At 40.4% G+C, this 13,089-nt stretch overlaps 1 protein-coding gene across 1 annotated transcript in view; it reads right to left on the bottom strand.

Annotated features, from left to right (window-relative positions):
• Positions 1–13,089, bottom strand: part of nup107 (nucleoporin 107) — a 50,824-nt gene that overhangs the window by 18,896 nt on the left and 18,839 nt on the right. The window contains exons 8-14 of the mRNA XM_048607877.1: positions 12,227–12,275; positions 8,879–8,950; positions 4,033–4,121; positions 3,255–3,330; positions 2,863–2,976; positions 2,670–2,760; positions 2,509–2,585 (exon numbers count right to left, since the gene is read on the bottom strand). Of these exons, the coding sequence (XP_048463834.1) occupies positions 2,509–2,585; positions 2,670–2,760; positions 2,863–2,976; positions 3,255–3,330; positions 4,033–4,121; positions 8,879–8,950; positions 12,227–12,275 (568 nt within the window). The remainder of the gene's footprint in view (positions 1–2,508; positions 2,586–2,669; positions 2,761–2,862; positions 2,977–3,254; positions 3,331–4,032; positions 4,122–8,878; positions 8,951–12,226; positions 12,276–13,089) is intronic.

The following is a 13,089-nucleotide window of genomic DNA, read 5'->3' as shown; positions in this document are numbered from 1 at the left end:
GAAGGGTCTTGGCCCGAAACGTCAGCCTTCCTGCTCGGCCTGCTGTGTTCATCCAGCTCTACACCTTGTTATCTCAGATTCTCCAGCATCTGCAGTTCCTACTATCTCTTACAATCAAAGAGTCTGCTTAAGGCTTCAAGATGTTTGCCCATCCACCTTTGGAGGAATTGAAGAGGTGCATGGGAATGTGGCAGCATGGAAGTGGGAATAGCCATTCAGCCCACCAGCTGTACTCCACTATCTATTGCATAGATGGCTGACTGAACAGCTCGGTGTCCTTTCCCACATTGCCCTTTGTACCATGGATGGTTGGAAATTTGTTGACCTCTGCTTTAGATGTGCTCAGGGATTGGGCACCCAATGCCCTCTGGCATGGAATGGAAGAGCCTCTCCTCATCTTGGCCCTAAATGGAGTCCATTCTGTTTTTAAATTATGACAGGAAGTGGCAGAGGCGGATGCAATCACGACATTTAAAAGGCAACCGGACAAGTACATGAATAGGAAGGGTTTAGAAGGATATGGACCAAAAGCTGGCAAATGGGACTAGATTAATTCAGGATATCTGGTCGGCATGGACAAGTTGGACCGAAGGGTCTGTTTCCATGCTGTACAACTCTATACCTATTAGACTATTCACTCAAGTTTTTATAACTACAGCAAGTCAGAGGCTACATTATCAAGCTTATTCATTTTTTTTTCCTATAAATAAATTTAATAGAGCAATTGGCTTAATAATGGATAGAATGACTGACAAGAAAGTGGAATGGACAGCAGAGATGAAAAATGTTTCAGACACACAAAAACGTTATTATACCTACATGACAGCACGCTGCCTGCAGTATATTGCAGGAGGAAACAATCATACTTCCCTCGTGATAATATGAATTATGATCAACAGTACAGCAAGATATTGCCAACAGCACAACAATTTCAAAAACAAACATTACCATTTAAATACGGTTACAATTGTTTTTGTCTGTATATAATTACTAACACCTTACAGTGTTTTGCAATAAATAATGAATAATAAATCTGTCACAGTCAACAAAGCATGATTCTCAGCTGAAGTTATTGAAGTTCCTCAGCAACCCCAACTAACTTTCTCTACAATTTTGACTGGTTTTCTCTATCACTGCTCACAATGTGGCCCTTTAGATTGGTGAAACCACATGCAGACCAGGTGACTGTTTCACAGAGCATCTGCACTGTCCATAAGAAAGATCCCAATCTATTTAGAGTCAAAGAGTTGCACAGTACGGAAACAGACCCTTCAGTCCAACTTATCCATTCTGACTACATATCCTAAATTAATCTAAACCCATTTGTCAGCATTCGGCCCATATTCCTCTAAACCCTTCCTATTCATGTACCCATCCAGATGCCTTTTAAATGTGATAATTGCACCAGAGTCCACCACCTCCTCTGGCAGTTCATTCCATACACGCACCACCGTCTGCATGAAAACGTTGCCCCTTTTATAAGGTTTTAAAAGGTTCCTTTTATACCTTTCCAGTCTCACCTTAAACCTTAGCCCTCTAGTTTTGGACTCCCCTACGCTCGGAAAATGACCTTGGCTATTCAACCTACCATATTTCATTAAACCACCTTGCTCCCTTACCAACATTTACATTCCAGGCTTGTGTTGCAGTGAAGCTCAACACAAGTTCAGGTTAGGCATTTTATACCCTTTAGGACTCAACAATGAGTTTAACAACTGCAGAGCATGAGCACTGTCCTCCATTTTGGTTCCATCATTCTAATTTGTGTCCTACTGTCTTTGCTCTCAGCAGAGCTCATTTATGTTCTCCTATTCAAACCTACCATTAACACCTATGTTACACCTACATTTCAATCTCTCTTTTACCACAATTAGCACTTCCTTTGTTGTTTACATTGGGTACCCTCATCATATATTCATTTGCTCCTCTTCCTCTTGGTCAACAGCATAAATAAAACACTATTTTCTAGCTCCTTTCTGTTCCAAAGAGTCTTTGGTCTCAAGATACTAACTCTTTTTCACTCTCTACAGATGGGCCTCTCCAGTACTTTTTGTTTTTATTTCAGATACCCAGCATCTGCAGTATTTTGTTTTTAGTTTTCTCCATTGGTCTATATAAGGAATTAAATTACAGAAAAGGAATTGGTCAATTTAAATTAACTGGCCTCTAATGATTATGATTAGATTAATGTCATATTAATGCTGAACAATGCAGATAGTGGATCCAAAGATATAAGCTACCCAATTAACATTTCATTTTTACAGCAAATTACATTACTCCAAGTGGAAATTCTGACCAATACCTTGTATCTTATCTGCAACTCAAAATTAGATTTACTGCAAAGCTTTAAATTTCTATGCAGAAAAATTATTTTTAATTAAGCAAAATATATTACTGCATTTGTGAAAAGCAGCTAAACTTTTCAAACAAAGTTGGAGGTGCAATGCTTATAAACACATCATAAAAGATTTCTTTTACACCAATGTTTTTAATACTGTTGTAGCTTACATCTTCAGCCATCCTCCAGCAACAAGCCTTCCAAACACTTCTGTTTGGGTTCCCTTCCACAGGTTCAAGAACTGTTCCTGAAATCAGACAAAATGGGAATTTCAACCATTTCCTATTGATTTGAATAGCTAGTATACATTAGTCCAGAATAATACACTCACCACCATTAAGATTTGGATCATGATACAATTTCCAGCCTTCCAGAGTTGCAGCTCTCCAAGCCTGACCACAACGTTTGCACAATCTCTGAGCCTGAGGATGTTAAATAATATTTACCAAGTACATAGCCTTCCCATAATCACCGGATGTGTTTGTATTTATGAAGTGTATGCTGAAAGAAAAGAACTGTTTTACCTCATCAGTCATCCCAGCTCGTATAAGAGCAAAGAGATATTTCATAAATCTAGCATCATCTTCCCTATCCAAATCGGCAAGAGGCATTTTCTGTCTGATAGGAGCATCTGGATCCTTGAAGAAATTGGGAAGAAAAGTTTAGTCAGAATTGTGCTTTTACTTCCATGAATTTCAAACACAGGTTTAGGCATACTAGAGATGGTTAGTTTTAATATATTTCCCAATGCTTTCGTCCATTCAAAGCCAGAATGACTCAAAACTCCTCAGAAAATCTTGTTCCACTAATGATACAAGTCTGTTTAACATTATAAGCAATATGTTAATCAGAATTAATTTCTTCCACTAAATATTTTAGTGTCAATTTCAACAAAAGCGGAACAAAACTACATTACCAGCTCAGTCACAAGTTGCCTTGAAAATCCAGCAACGCCCGATCGCTGCTGTGTTAACACATGTAGTGTATTTTCCCTGCAAATGGGATTTAGGAAACACACAGTAAGCATTTGGGGTTTCTCTGTATTTATCACCAAAGGCTATTTAAGCATACACCACTTTCGTTTGCTGGAAGACTCAAAATTGGTTATTCTCCAAGGTGATCCACATTCCCATAGCCACTGATGCCCAAAGACCTGTGAACAATTACTTCTGCCAAATACATCCATCCCACCTATACAATCCAAGAAACAACGATCTAGCCTGTCCAATGATTTGGTAAGTACTTGAACCAGACTAGTGTTGAAATAATTTCGAATGCATGTGACAAAACAGAGGAAAAGGAAACTGGTAAAACTTTAGACAAGGCAGATGCAGTTGCATCTTAGCAAGAAAGAGGTTAACCTGCTGTTGAAAATATTTCATCATATGCTGTTCTCCGAAACTCATGTGGAGCAAAAACATTGGCAAGGACCTGTCAGGCTGAATGGTCCATGTCTGTGCTGTAAATACGATGCAAAGATCACACTGCTGGCTATCATGAAAAATGTGTTTGCAAACTGACTGATGTCAAACATCATAAGTTAGTACTGAAGTAACAAAAGGAGGTGAGTAACACAAACCCAACTAATGTTCAAATATGAGACAAAGATTTTGACCTTTCTAGCCATCTAACTTTCATCCCTTTCTTTGCAACTCACCGACCCTCAAAAAAAAACAAAAACCTCTGGTTCTTACCAGTACACAGATTTTGCATAAAATTCAATGTTTTCTGCAAAATTTCCAGCTTCATCTTTGGCAATACTCTCTAACCAATCTACAACGATCTATGGAGTTAAAAATAGAAAATGTTAACGTGCCTGTTAATGAAAGTAAATCCTTCATTTGCTGGTTATTGGACAAACACCTGAACAGAAATCATGGCTAGTCACTTGGCAATACAGAACTTGCATATGGTGGACAAAGGGACATTCTGTCAAAACTTTTCATCTTGATTCACCGGGGCAGGCACAGAAATATTAAATTTAAAGGGAATAACAAGAAAAAGGATATCGACTGGTTGGTAGTACTTGTTCCCATTGAAATATAGTATTCTTGCATTTTTCTTGGTCAGTGAATAATGGATTGAAACACTACCAGAAAAGGGGGTGAAAATCTATAGAGCACATTTCCAATTTTACAAAATGACAAAGATCTGCAAATGCTTTAAATTAGAAACAAAATCAGAAATTGCTGGAAAAACTCAGCAGGTCTGGCAGCATCTGGAGAGAAAGCACAGTTAAAGTTTTGGGTCCAGTGACCCTTCTTCACAACTGACTGTAGCTAGGAAAAGGTTGGTATATATGCTGAGGATGGGGAGGGAGGGGGGATGGGAGCAGGGAGTAAACGATAAGCGAAGATAGGTGGATCTCCTTCCCCCTCCCCTATCCTTAGCATTTATACTGATCTCTTCCTAGCTACAGTCAGTTCCGAAGGAGGATCACTGGACCCGAAACCAATAATTATTAAGAGAAGCAAATAAAACTAGAATAATAATGTTGATAAATACAATGCATACTTAAGACAATGTAAATCTTCTATGGAATTTCATTACAAATAACTTGTAGATGGTTGCATTTTCTGTTTATCCACTAGAAAAGCATAACATGCAGCATGCTGATTTATAGCGAATGCAATAGGTTAATATCCAATGACCTGATCCCTTAGGTAAAAGTTAAGGTTGAAGCATTTGCAATAATCTTCAGCCAGAAGTGTCAAGTGGATAATCAATCTCAGCCTCCTCCAGAAGTTATCATCAGCACAGATGCTAGCCTTTAGCTAATTCCATTCACTCTATCAGATCAAGAAATAGTTGGATGCACTGGATACTGCAAAGGTGATGGGCCCTGACAACATTCCAGCAATAGTACTGAAGATGTGCTTCAGAATGTGCTGCTCTCCTAATGAAGCTTTTCCAACATAGCTACAATGTTGACATCTATCAATATGGAAAGTTGTCTATCTCATGTACACAAAAAGCTAGACAAGCCCAACCAAGCCAATTACCATCAATGTGCTATCAAACATCAATAGCCTGCTCACTGACACAGATTGGGCTCTGCCAGGGCCACTCAGCTGTTGACCTCATTACAGCCTTGGTTCAAATTTAGACAAAAGGAATTAAATCCAGAGGGGAGGCAAGAGCATATTTGACAAGAGTGTAGCATCAAGGAACCAGAGCAAAACTGGAGTGTGGGGTAATCAGGGAAAAATTCTCTGCTGGTTGGAGTCATAGCTGGTACAAAGGTACATGGTTGTAGTTGTTGGGGGTCAGTCATCTCAGCTCCAGGACATCTCTGCTGGAGTTCCTTAGGGTAATGTCTTAGATTGAACCATCTTCAGCTGCTACATCAATGACATTTCCTTCATCATAAAGGCCAGAAGTGGGGATGACTGCACAATGTTCAGAACCATTCTTGACTTCTCAGGTACCAAAGCTGTCCCTGTCCAAATGCAGCAAAGAACTGGACAATATCCAGGTTAGGACTTATTCTCAGCAAGTAACATCCATACATCACCATCAATGGTCAATAAATGCCGTCCCAGCCAGCAATACCCACATCCCATGAATTTTTAATAAAAATCACAGATCTGCATATACATTTGTATAATATAGTGACTTTAAGCAGATGGCTCTTAACTATTGGTCAATGAATTCCCAACCACAGTTGGAATACTGTGGATCGTTTTGGCATCTTTATCTAAGGAAAGACATACTGGCATTGGACACAGTCCAGAGAAGGCTCACTAAGTTGATCCTTCGTATGGAGAGATTGCCTTATGAGGAATGGTTGAACAGGTTTGGCCTGTACTCATTGGAATTTAGAAGAATGAAAAATATAATATTTTTATGGGACTTGAGAGGGTAGATGTGGAAATGTTGTAGGCGATGGCCTAGTGGTATTATCGCTAGACTATTAATCCAGAAACCCAGCTAATGTTCTGGGGATCCAGGTTCACATTCCACCATGACAGATGGTGGAATTTGAATTCAATGATTAAACAAAAAAAAGTCTGGAATTAAGAATCTACAAATCACCATGAAATCATTGCTGATCGTCGGCAAAACCCATCTGGTTCACTAACGTCCTTCAGGGGAGGAAATCTGCTCCCTCACCTGGTCTGGCCTACATGTGACTCCAGAGCCACAGCAATGTGGTTGACTCTCAATTGCTCTCTGAAATGGCCTAGCAAGCTGCTCAGCTGTACCAATCGTTACGAAGTCTCAAAGACATGAAACCGGATGGATCACACGGCATCGACCAAAGCACTGGAAAATACAATGGCAGAAACAGCCCTGTCGACCCTGCAAATTCCTCCTCGCCAAAATTGGGAGAGGTGTCTCACAGACTAGTTAAGCAACAGCCTGACATTAAGCAACAGCCTGACACAGTCATACTCACAGAATCATACCTTACAGACAATGCCCCAGACACCACCATCACTGGATATGTCCTACCCCACTGGCAGGACAGACCCAGCAGAGATGGTGGTACAGTGGTAAAAAGTAGGGAGGGCGTTGCTCTAAGAGTGCTCAACATTGACTATGGACCCCATGAAGTCTAACGGCTTCAGGTTAAAAATGGGCAAGGAAACCTCCTGCCGATTACCATATACCGTCCTCCCTCAGCTGATGAATCAGTACTCCTCATTGTTGCGCAACACTTAGAAGAAGCACTGAGAATAGCAAGAGCACAAAATGTACTCTGGGTGGGGGATTTCAATGTCCACCACCAACAGTGGCTCGGCAACAGTACTGCTGATTGAGCTGGGAGGGTCCTAAAGGATATTGCTGCTAGACTGGGTCTGCGACAGGCGGTGAGGGAACCAACAAGAGGGAAAAACATACTTGACCTCATTCTAACTAATCTGCCAGCTGCAGCTGTATCTGTCCATGACAGTATCAGTAAAAGTGACCATCACGCAGTCTTTGTGAAGACGAAGTCCCACCTTCACATTGAGAATAACTTCCTCGCGTTGTGTGGCACTCTCACTGTGCTAAATGGGAAAGACTTCGCACAGATCATGCAACTCAAGATTGTGCATCCATGAGACGCTGTGGGCCATCAACAGCTGCAGAATTGTACTCCAGCACATTCCCCACACTACACTACCATCAAGCCAGGGGATCAACCCTGGCTCAATAGAGAGTGCAAGAGGGCATGCCAGGAGCAGCAACAGGCATACCTGAAGATGAGGTATCAACCTGGTGAAGCCAACAAACAGGACTACTTGCACGCCAAACAGCAAAAGCAGCAAGTGACAGAGCTAAGCGATCCCACAACCAACGGATCAGATCTAAGCTCTACAGTCCCGCCACATCCAGTCGTGAGTGGAGGAGGACAATTAAACAACTCACTGGAGGAGGCGGCTCCACAAATATTCTTAACCTCAATGATGGAACAGCCCAGCCTATCAGTGCAAACGATAAGGCCGAAGCATTCGCAGCAATCTTCAGCCAGAAGTGTCGAGTGGATGATCCATCTCAACCTCCTCTAGTGGTCCCCAGCATTACAGATACCAGTCTTCAGCCAAATCGATTCACTCCATGTGATGCCAAGAAACAGTTGGAGACACTAGTTACTGCAAAAGCTACAGGCCCTGATAACATTCCAGGAATAGTACTGAAGACTTGTGCTCCAGAACTTGCTGCTCCACTAGCCAAGCTGTTCCAGTATAGTTATCTACCCAGCAATGTGGAAAATTGCCGAAGTATGTCCTGTACACAAAAAGCAGGACAAATCCAACCCGGCCAATTACCGCCGCATCAGTCTACTCACAATCATCAGTAAAGTGATGGAAGGTGTCATTAACAGTGCTATCAAGCCGCACCTGCTCAGCAATGCCCAGTTTGGGTTTACCAGGGCCACTCAGCTCCTGACCTCATTACAGCCTTGGTTCAAACAGGGACAAAAGAGCTGAATTCAAAATATGAGCTAAGAGTGAGAGCCCTTGATATCAAGGCTGCATTCGACCAATTGTTGCATCAAGGAGTCCAAGCAAAACTGGAATCAATGGGTATTGGGGACAAACTCTCCGTTGGTTGGAGTCATACTTGACACATAGGAAGATGGTCGTGGTTATTGCAGGTCAATCATCTCAGCTCCAGGACATCTCTGCAGGAGTTCACTTGGCCAAAACTCAGCTATCTGCAGTATTTCCATCTGATTTGCAACAGAACCTTCAGGGAAATGATCAGCATTAGCAGTTGCTGTTTTCTTTACCAAGAGATAATGGTGAAGTAGCACAGAAATCCCAGCAAATCACAGTATGTATAATACAAAACACTCATGCCATAGTTTCCTGTGACCTTGACACAAGAGTGATGGACATCACAGCTGCACCATTACTCAGATGCAAGTATTTAGACACATTTTACTTAACTTGATAAAAATACTCCAATGCCTAAACACCTCATTAACTATTTTCATAATTAAGTGCAAAATATTTTCATATCCTCTAAAAAGCCCTAAATTAAAGGATAAGTTTTTCAAATATTCACAAGCGATACAACATTTCTGGTTTGTAAATAACACAGCAGTACCTGACACTGTCGTATCAGTGAATCGCGTTGGAAAAGCATTTCTACAATGGTCTTTTCAGTGGCATTTGGAGCCTGCAAAAAATATTTTATGAAATGTAAATTAGTTCACATTTTAAAAAATACTAAACATTCTGCATATTGGATTATTCCACCTACAACACAACTGTACATTTCCCCAGGAGTCTGAATTACTACAGGACGTGAGATTTGATTGCCCTCGTCATATGAGGATTTCAAAGTAGTCAGTGAAAAGATCATGCATCATGTACAAAACAACTAATAAATAAATCTTCTACTACTGAACATTTTATTCATTTTCATAGAGCTTCGTTTAATTCTTTTATATAGTGAACTTGTATTACTTAGTTCAAGCAAATGTTGATACAGGAACCTCATGTTACAATTAAGTTTTTATTAATATTACTCTTAAATTAACCTATTAGCAATAATCTGTAAATCTCTCTAACCTAAAATATATTTCATCATAAGTTCAACAATGTAAAGTAAACAGAAGTAAAGACTTTTAAACTGAGTAAACAATTACTTATTTGTAATAAATAGTAATTCTTATTAAATACAGAAATCCACTCCATGCATTCTGTTAACCAGTGTCTAAAACTACAGGTAATTGGAGAATTTTGCACCTTTTGATAAAATCTAAATTTTGTGATGACTTCAGGAAGAGCAGGAGTTGATTTCCAACACACTATCCCAGTGAGGAATGACAAACTGTGTCATGTATTCCTTTTGTCAAATGAGATTCTGTACCTGATCTGCACTGGTGGGATGGCCACAGTCATATTTGTTCAATACATTTAGGCATCTTTTGTGATTCCCTCAAATTAAAATTGGTTAAATTACATAATGTGAAGAAGAGTTCTGTTTCTGCACATTTTAAATGGTGTACCTCAGCTCCTGGGCCTCTAATGGTTCACAGTAAGAAACATGTCAGGCCACTGTACAAAAAATAGCTGAAACTTGAAACTTACATGGTGTATACTCCTCTTAATTTCTTGTGCATTTGCCAAGAAAGAACCTGAAATGAGCAGCTGAGGAAAGGCACCACACAGATGTGGCCATGAAAATCATTTAAAGAGGTCAGCTTCAGCAATTGGGAAAAAAAAAACTCAGGTGGATATTAGTTGAAAGTCTCCAATAACCCCATCTCATCCTCTAATAGACAGATGACTGGCAGGGATCATAAGTCAAGCCAACAAGCCTCAAGTTTTATGGTTTTCCTATGCTGCCTTTATTGAATATTAGTACATGGGAGGAAGGAGTTAACTGAGAAAAAGCAAGGAAAATTTAGTTTATAAACATTTTTTGTACAGAGCACAGGCTCAAGGTTTAAAAGAATCAATTCCTGTCCAATTCTAAGACAAAGGCAATCTCCAGCATAGCACATATTGACAGTATTAGACTGTTTCATCAGCAATTTGTTTAATATTTCTGCTCCAAATATAGAAAAGTACAAAAAGTGACATAGCTTGACAGCAACAGTCCCTTTCAATTTTCTTCATTGTGCATGGCTTGGACATTTAAAAAATCAAACCAAAGAACTATAATTGCTGGAAATCAAAAGCAGAAATTGCTACAAGATATATTTTAGAAAGGCTGCTCATAAATGACCTTTATGGTAACTTCATCATCGCTATCTGATCAAGCACCCACGCAGCTTAGATGGAACATGATTGAAAACAGTGCTTTCTCCAAATTGATAGCAACCTAAATCTTCTCATGCGTGCAGAGCACAAGTTGGCCCGTTTAAGTTACCACACAAGTACGGTCATGTGAAACCATTTAAAGAACCTGGTCATTTAAATTAGTAGGCCATGAAAACCAGAACCATATCAGAGAGTTAAGAATCTCCAATAACCTGATCACCGTTCAGGCAGAGATCAGAAGTCAAGCCTATAATTTTATCATTTGCCTGCATTGTCCTTTTTGTAAATCATTGCATGGGAGAAAACAGGTAACCCGAAAAGTAACTGGTTTCTATACAATCAATATGGTTTGATGGTCAACTATGAATACCTTCAATTACATGTCTCAACCATCACACAATACCAGGTTATAGTCAATAGGTTTATTTGAAAACACAAGTTTTCGGAGCCTCACTCCTCCTTTCAGGTTTTAGTGAGAGAGGTAGTATCAGACATAGAATTTATAAGTAAATGATCACAGGCTCACATCACTGATCAGGATGTATTAAACAAGTCTGAGATGATGTTAAATCTTTAGTCAGTTAGAAGGTTTTAATTGATTAATATGTATATGTTAATCCCCGGATTCCTTTTAAGTCACTGTCCTGAGAGAACGAGAGGTTTTATCAGTGTAAAGAAGAGGTTATATTTTAGGTCAGACAATGTATGTTAGGTGTGAGGCCTTGTTTAGAATCTGTTTGCGTTTTGGTTTGGAGTCAGACTGGTTTTGCTTTTAAAGTAGGAATTTTGACTGACAGGCTATAAATTATGTGCTTTTTGAACAAAATAGAATATATCTACAAATAAAAATTCACCCCATACATTCACGTGTGTGTGTGTGTGCACTCGCACATGTGTATGGGTGAAAGAAGAAAGAGTGTGTGTATAAGTAGAGAGAGAGAGAGCGAGCGAGCGGGGAGAGACTGTGTGTGTTATGAGGGGAGGGGGGAGAGTGAATGTGTGTGTGTGTGTGAGGTGGGGGGAAGAGAGAGGGCACGAGCAAGAGTTTGAGAGAATGTGTGGGAGCGCGCACGTGTGTGTGCCCGCGAGAGAGTGAGTATGTGTGTATATATACGTGTGTGAAAGGTTGTATAGTGTAGTGGGGTCACCTGTAGTGGTACATGAATCCAAGATCCCGGTTGAGGCTGTCCTCATGGGTACCAAACTTGGCTATAAGTCTCTGTTCGGCAACTCTGTGTTGTTGCGAATCCCGAAGTCTGCCATAGAAGACATTTATCCGAAGATCCGAGGCTGAATGTCCTTGACTGTTGAAGTGGTCCCCCATTGGGAGGGAATATCCCTGTCTGACAATTGTTGCGCAGTGTCAATTCATCTGCTGTCATAGCGTCTGTATGGTTTTGCCAATATACCATGCCTCAGGGTATCCTTGCCGGCAGCATACGAGATAGACAACATTGGCCAAGTCACATGAGTATCTGCTGTGAATGTGGTGGGTCATGTCCGTGTCAAAGATCTGACATGTCTTGCACAGGTTACCGTGACAGGGTTGTATAGCATTGAGGCTCCGAAAGCTTGTGTCTTCGAATAAACCTGTTGGACTATAACCTCGTGTTGAGAGATTACTGGCCTTGTCCACCCCAGTCCAACACCAGCACTTGCACATCATGTCTCAACTAATACTTACAGCTACTTCAAACATCATGCCTTCTTCCACACTGGATTCAATTCTGTCCCTGGAAATAACATAGCAAACAAAATCAGTTAGGGAAAATATAGATCATTTCTTTTCAAAGTGCAGCAACTTCTTACAGCCATTATACATCACTGAGTACCAAACTAAAATTATTTCCATGTATTACTGATCCAGCCCAGAAGTCAAAAGCAAACACAATCAAAAATAGGCAGATTTGAGTCATATTATTTCACCAATCTATTTAGGATTTTCTTGTCTTATATGTTCACTCTTTACATTTTCTCAAATCTTTTCTGCCATCTTTAAAGGAGTCAAAGCCTTCTGAGAGAATGGAAACAGGTATAGCCCCTGAACTTGCCACTAAACTGTTCATTTGTAAGTATACAACATTGCATTTATGGGTAGTAATAAAAGAAATTAATATTTGCAGTTACAGATTTTTTTAAAATCAACCTGTTCAAATGTGCGATGACACACCTGAAGCTGGTGGGATCTGAATACAGCCCTTCCAGCTCAAAGGTAGGGAAGCTAGTTGAATTTATATAGTTTCAGAGATAGTAGGAACTGCAGATGCTGGAGAAGCTGAGATAACAAGGTGCAGAGCTGGATGAACACAGCAGACCAAGCAGCATCACAGGAGCAGGAAAGCTGACGTTTCGGGCCTGGACCCTTCTTCAGAAATGGGGGAGGGGAAGGGGGTTCTGAAATAAATAAGGAGAGAGGGGGAGGTGGATAGAAGATGGATAGAGAAGATAGGTGGAGAGGAGACAGACAGGTCAAAGAGGTGGGGATGGAGCCAGTAAAGGCGAGTGTAGGTGGGGAGTTAGGGAGGGGATAGGTCAGTCCAGGGAGGA

This window comes from Rhincodon typus, chromosome 18 (assembly GCF_021869965.1).
Source record: "Rhincodon typus isolate 14 chromosome 18, sRhiTyp1.1, whole genome shotgun sequence".
Classification (NCBI taxonomy): Eukaryota; Metazoa; Chordata; class Chondrichthyes; order Orectolobiformes; family Rhincodontidae; genus Rhincodon; species Rhincodon typus.
Note: the sequence above shows the minus strand (reverse complement) of the source record. Positions and strands in the feature narration are given on the sequence as shown.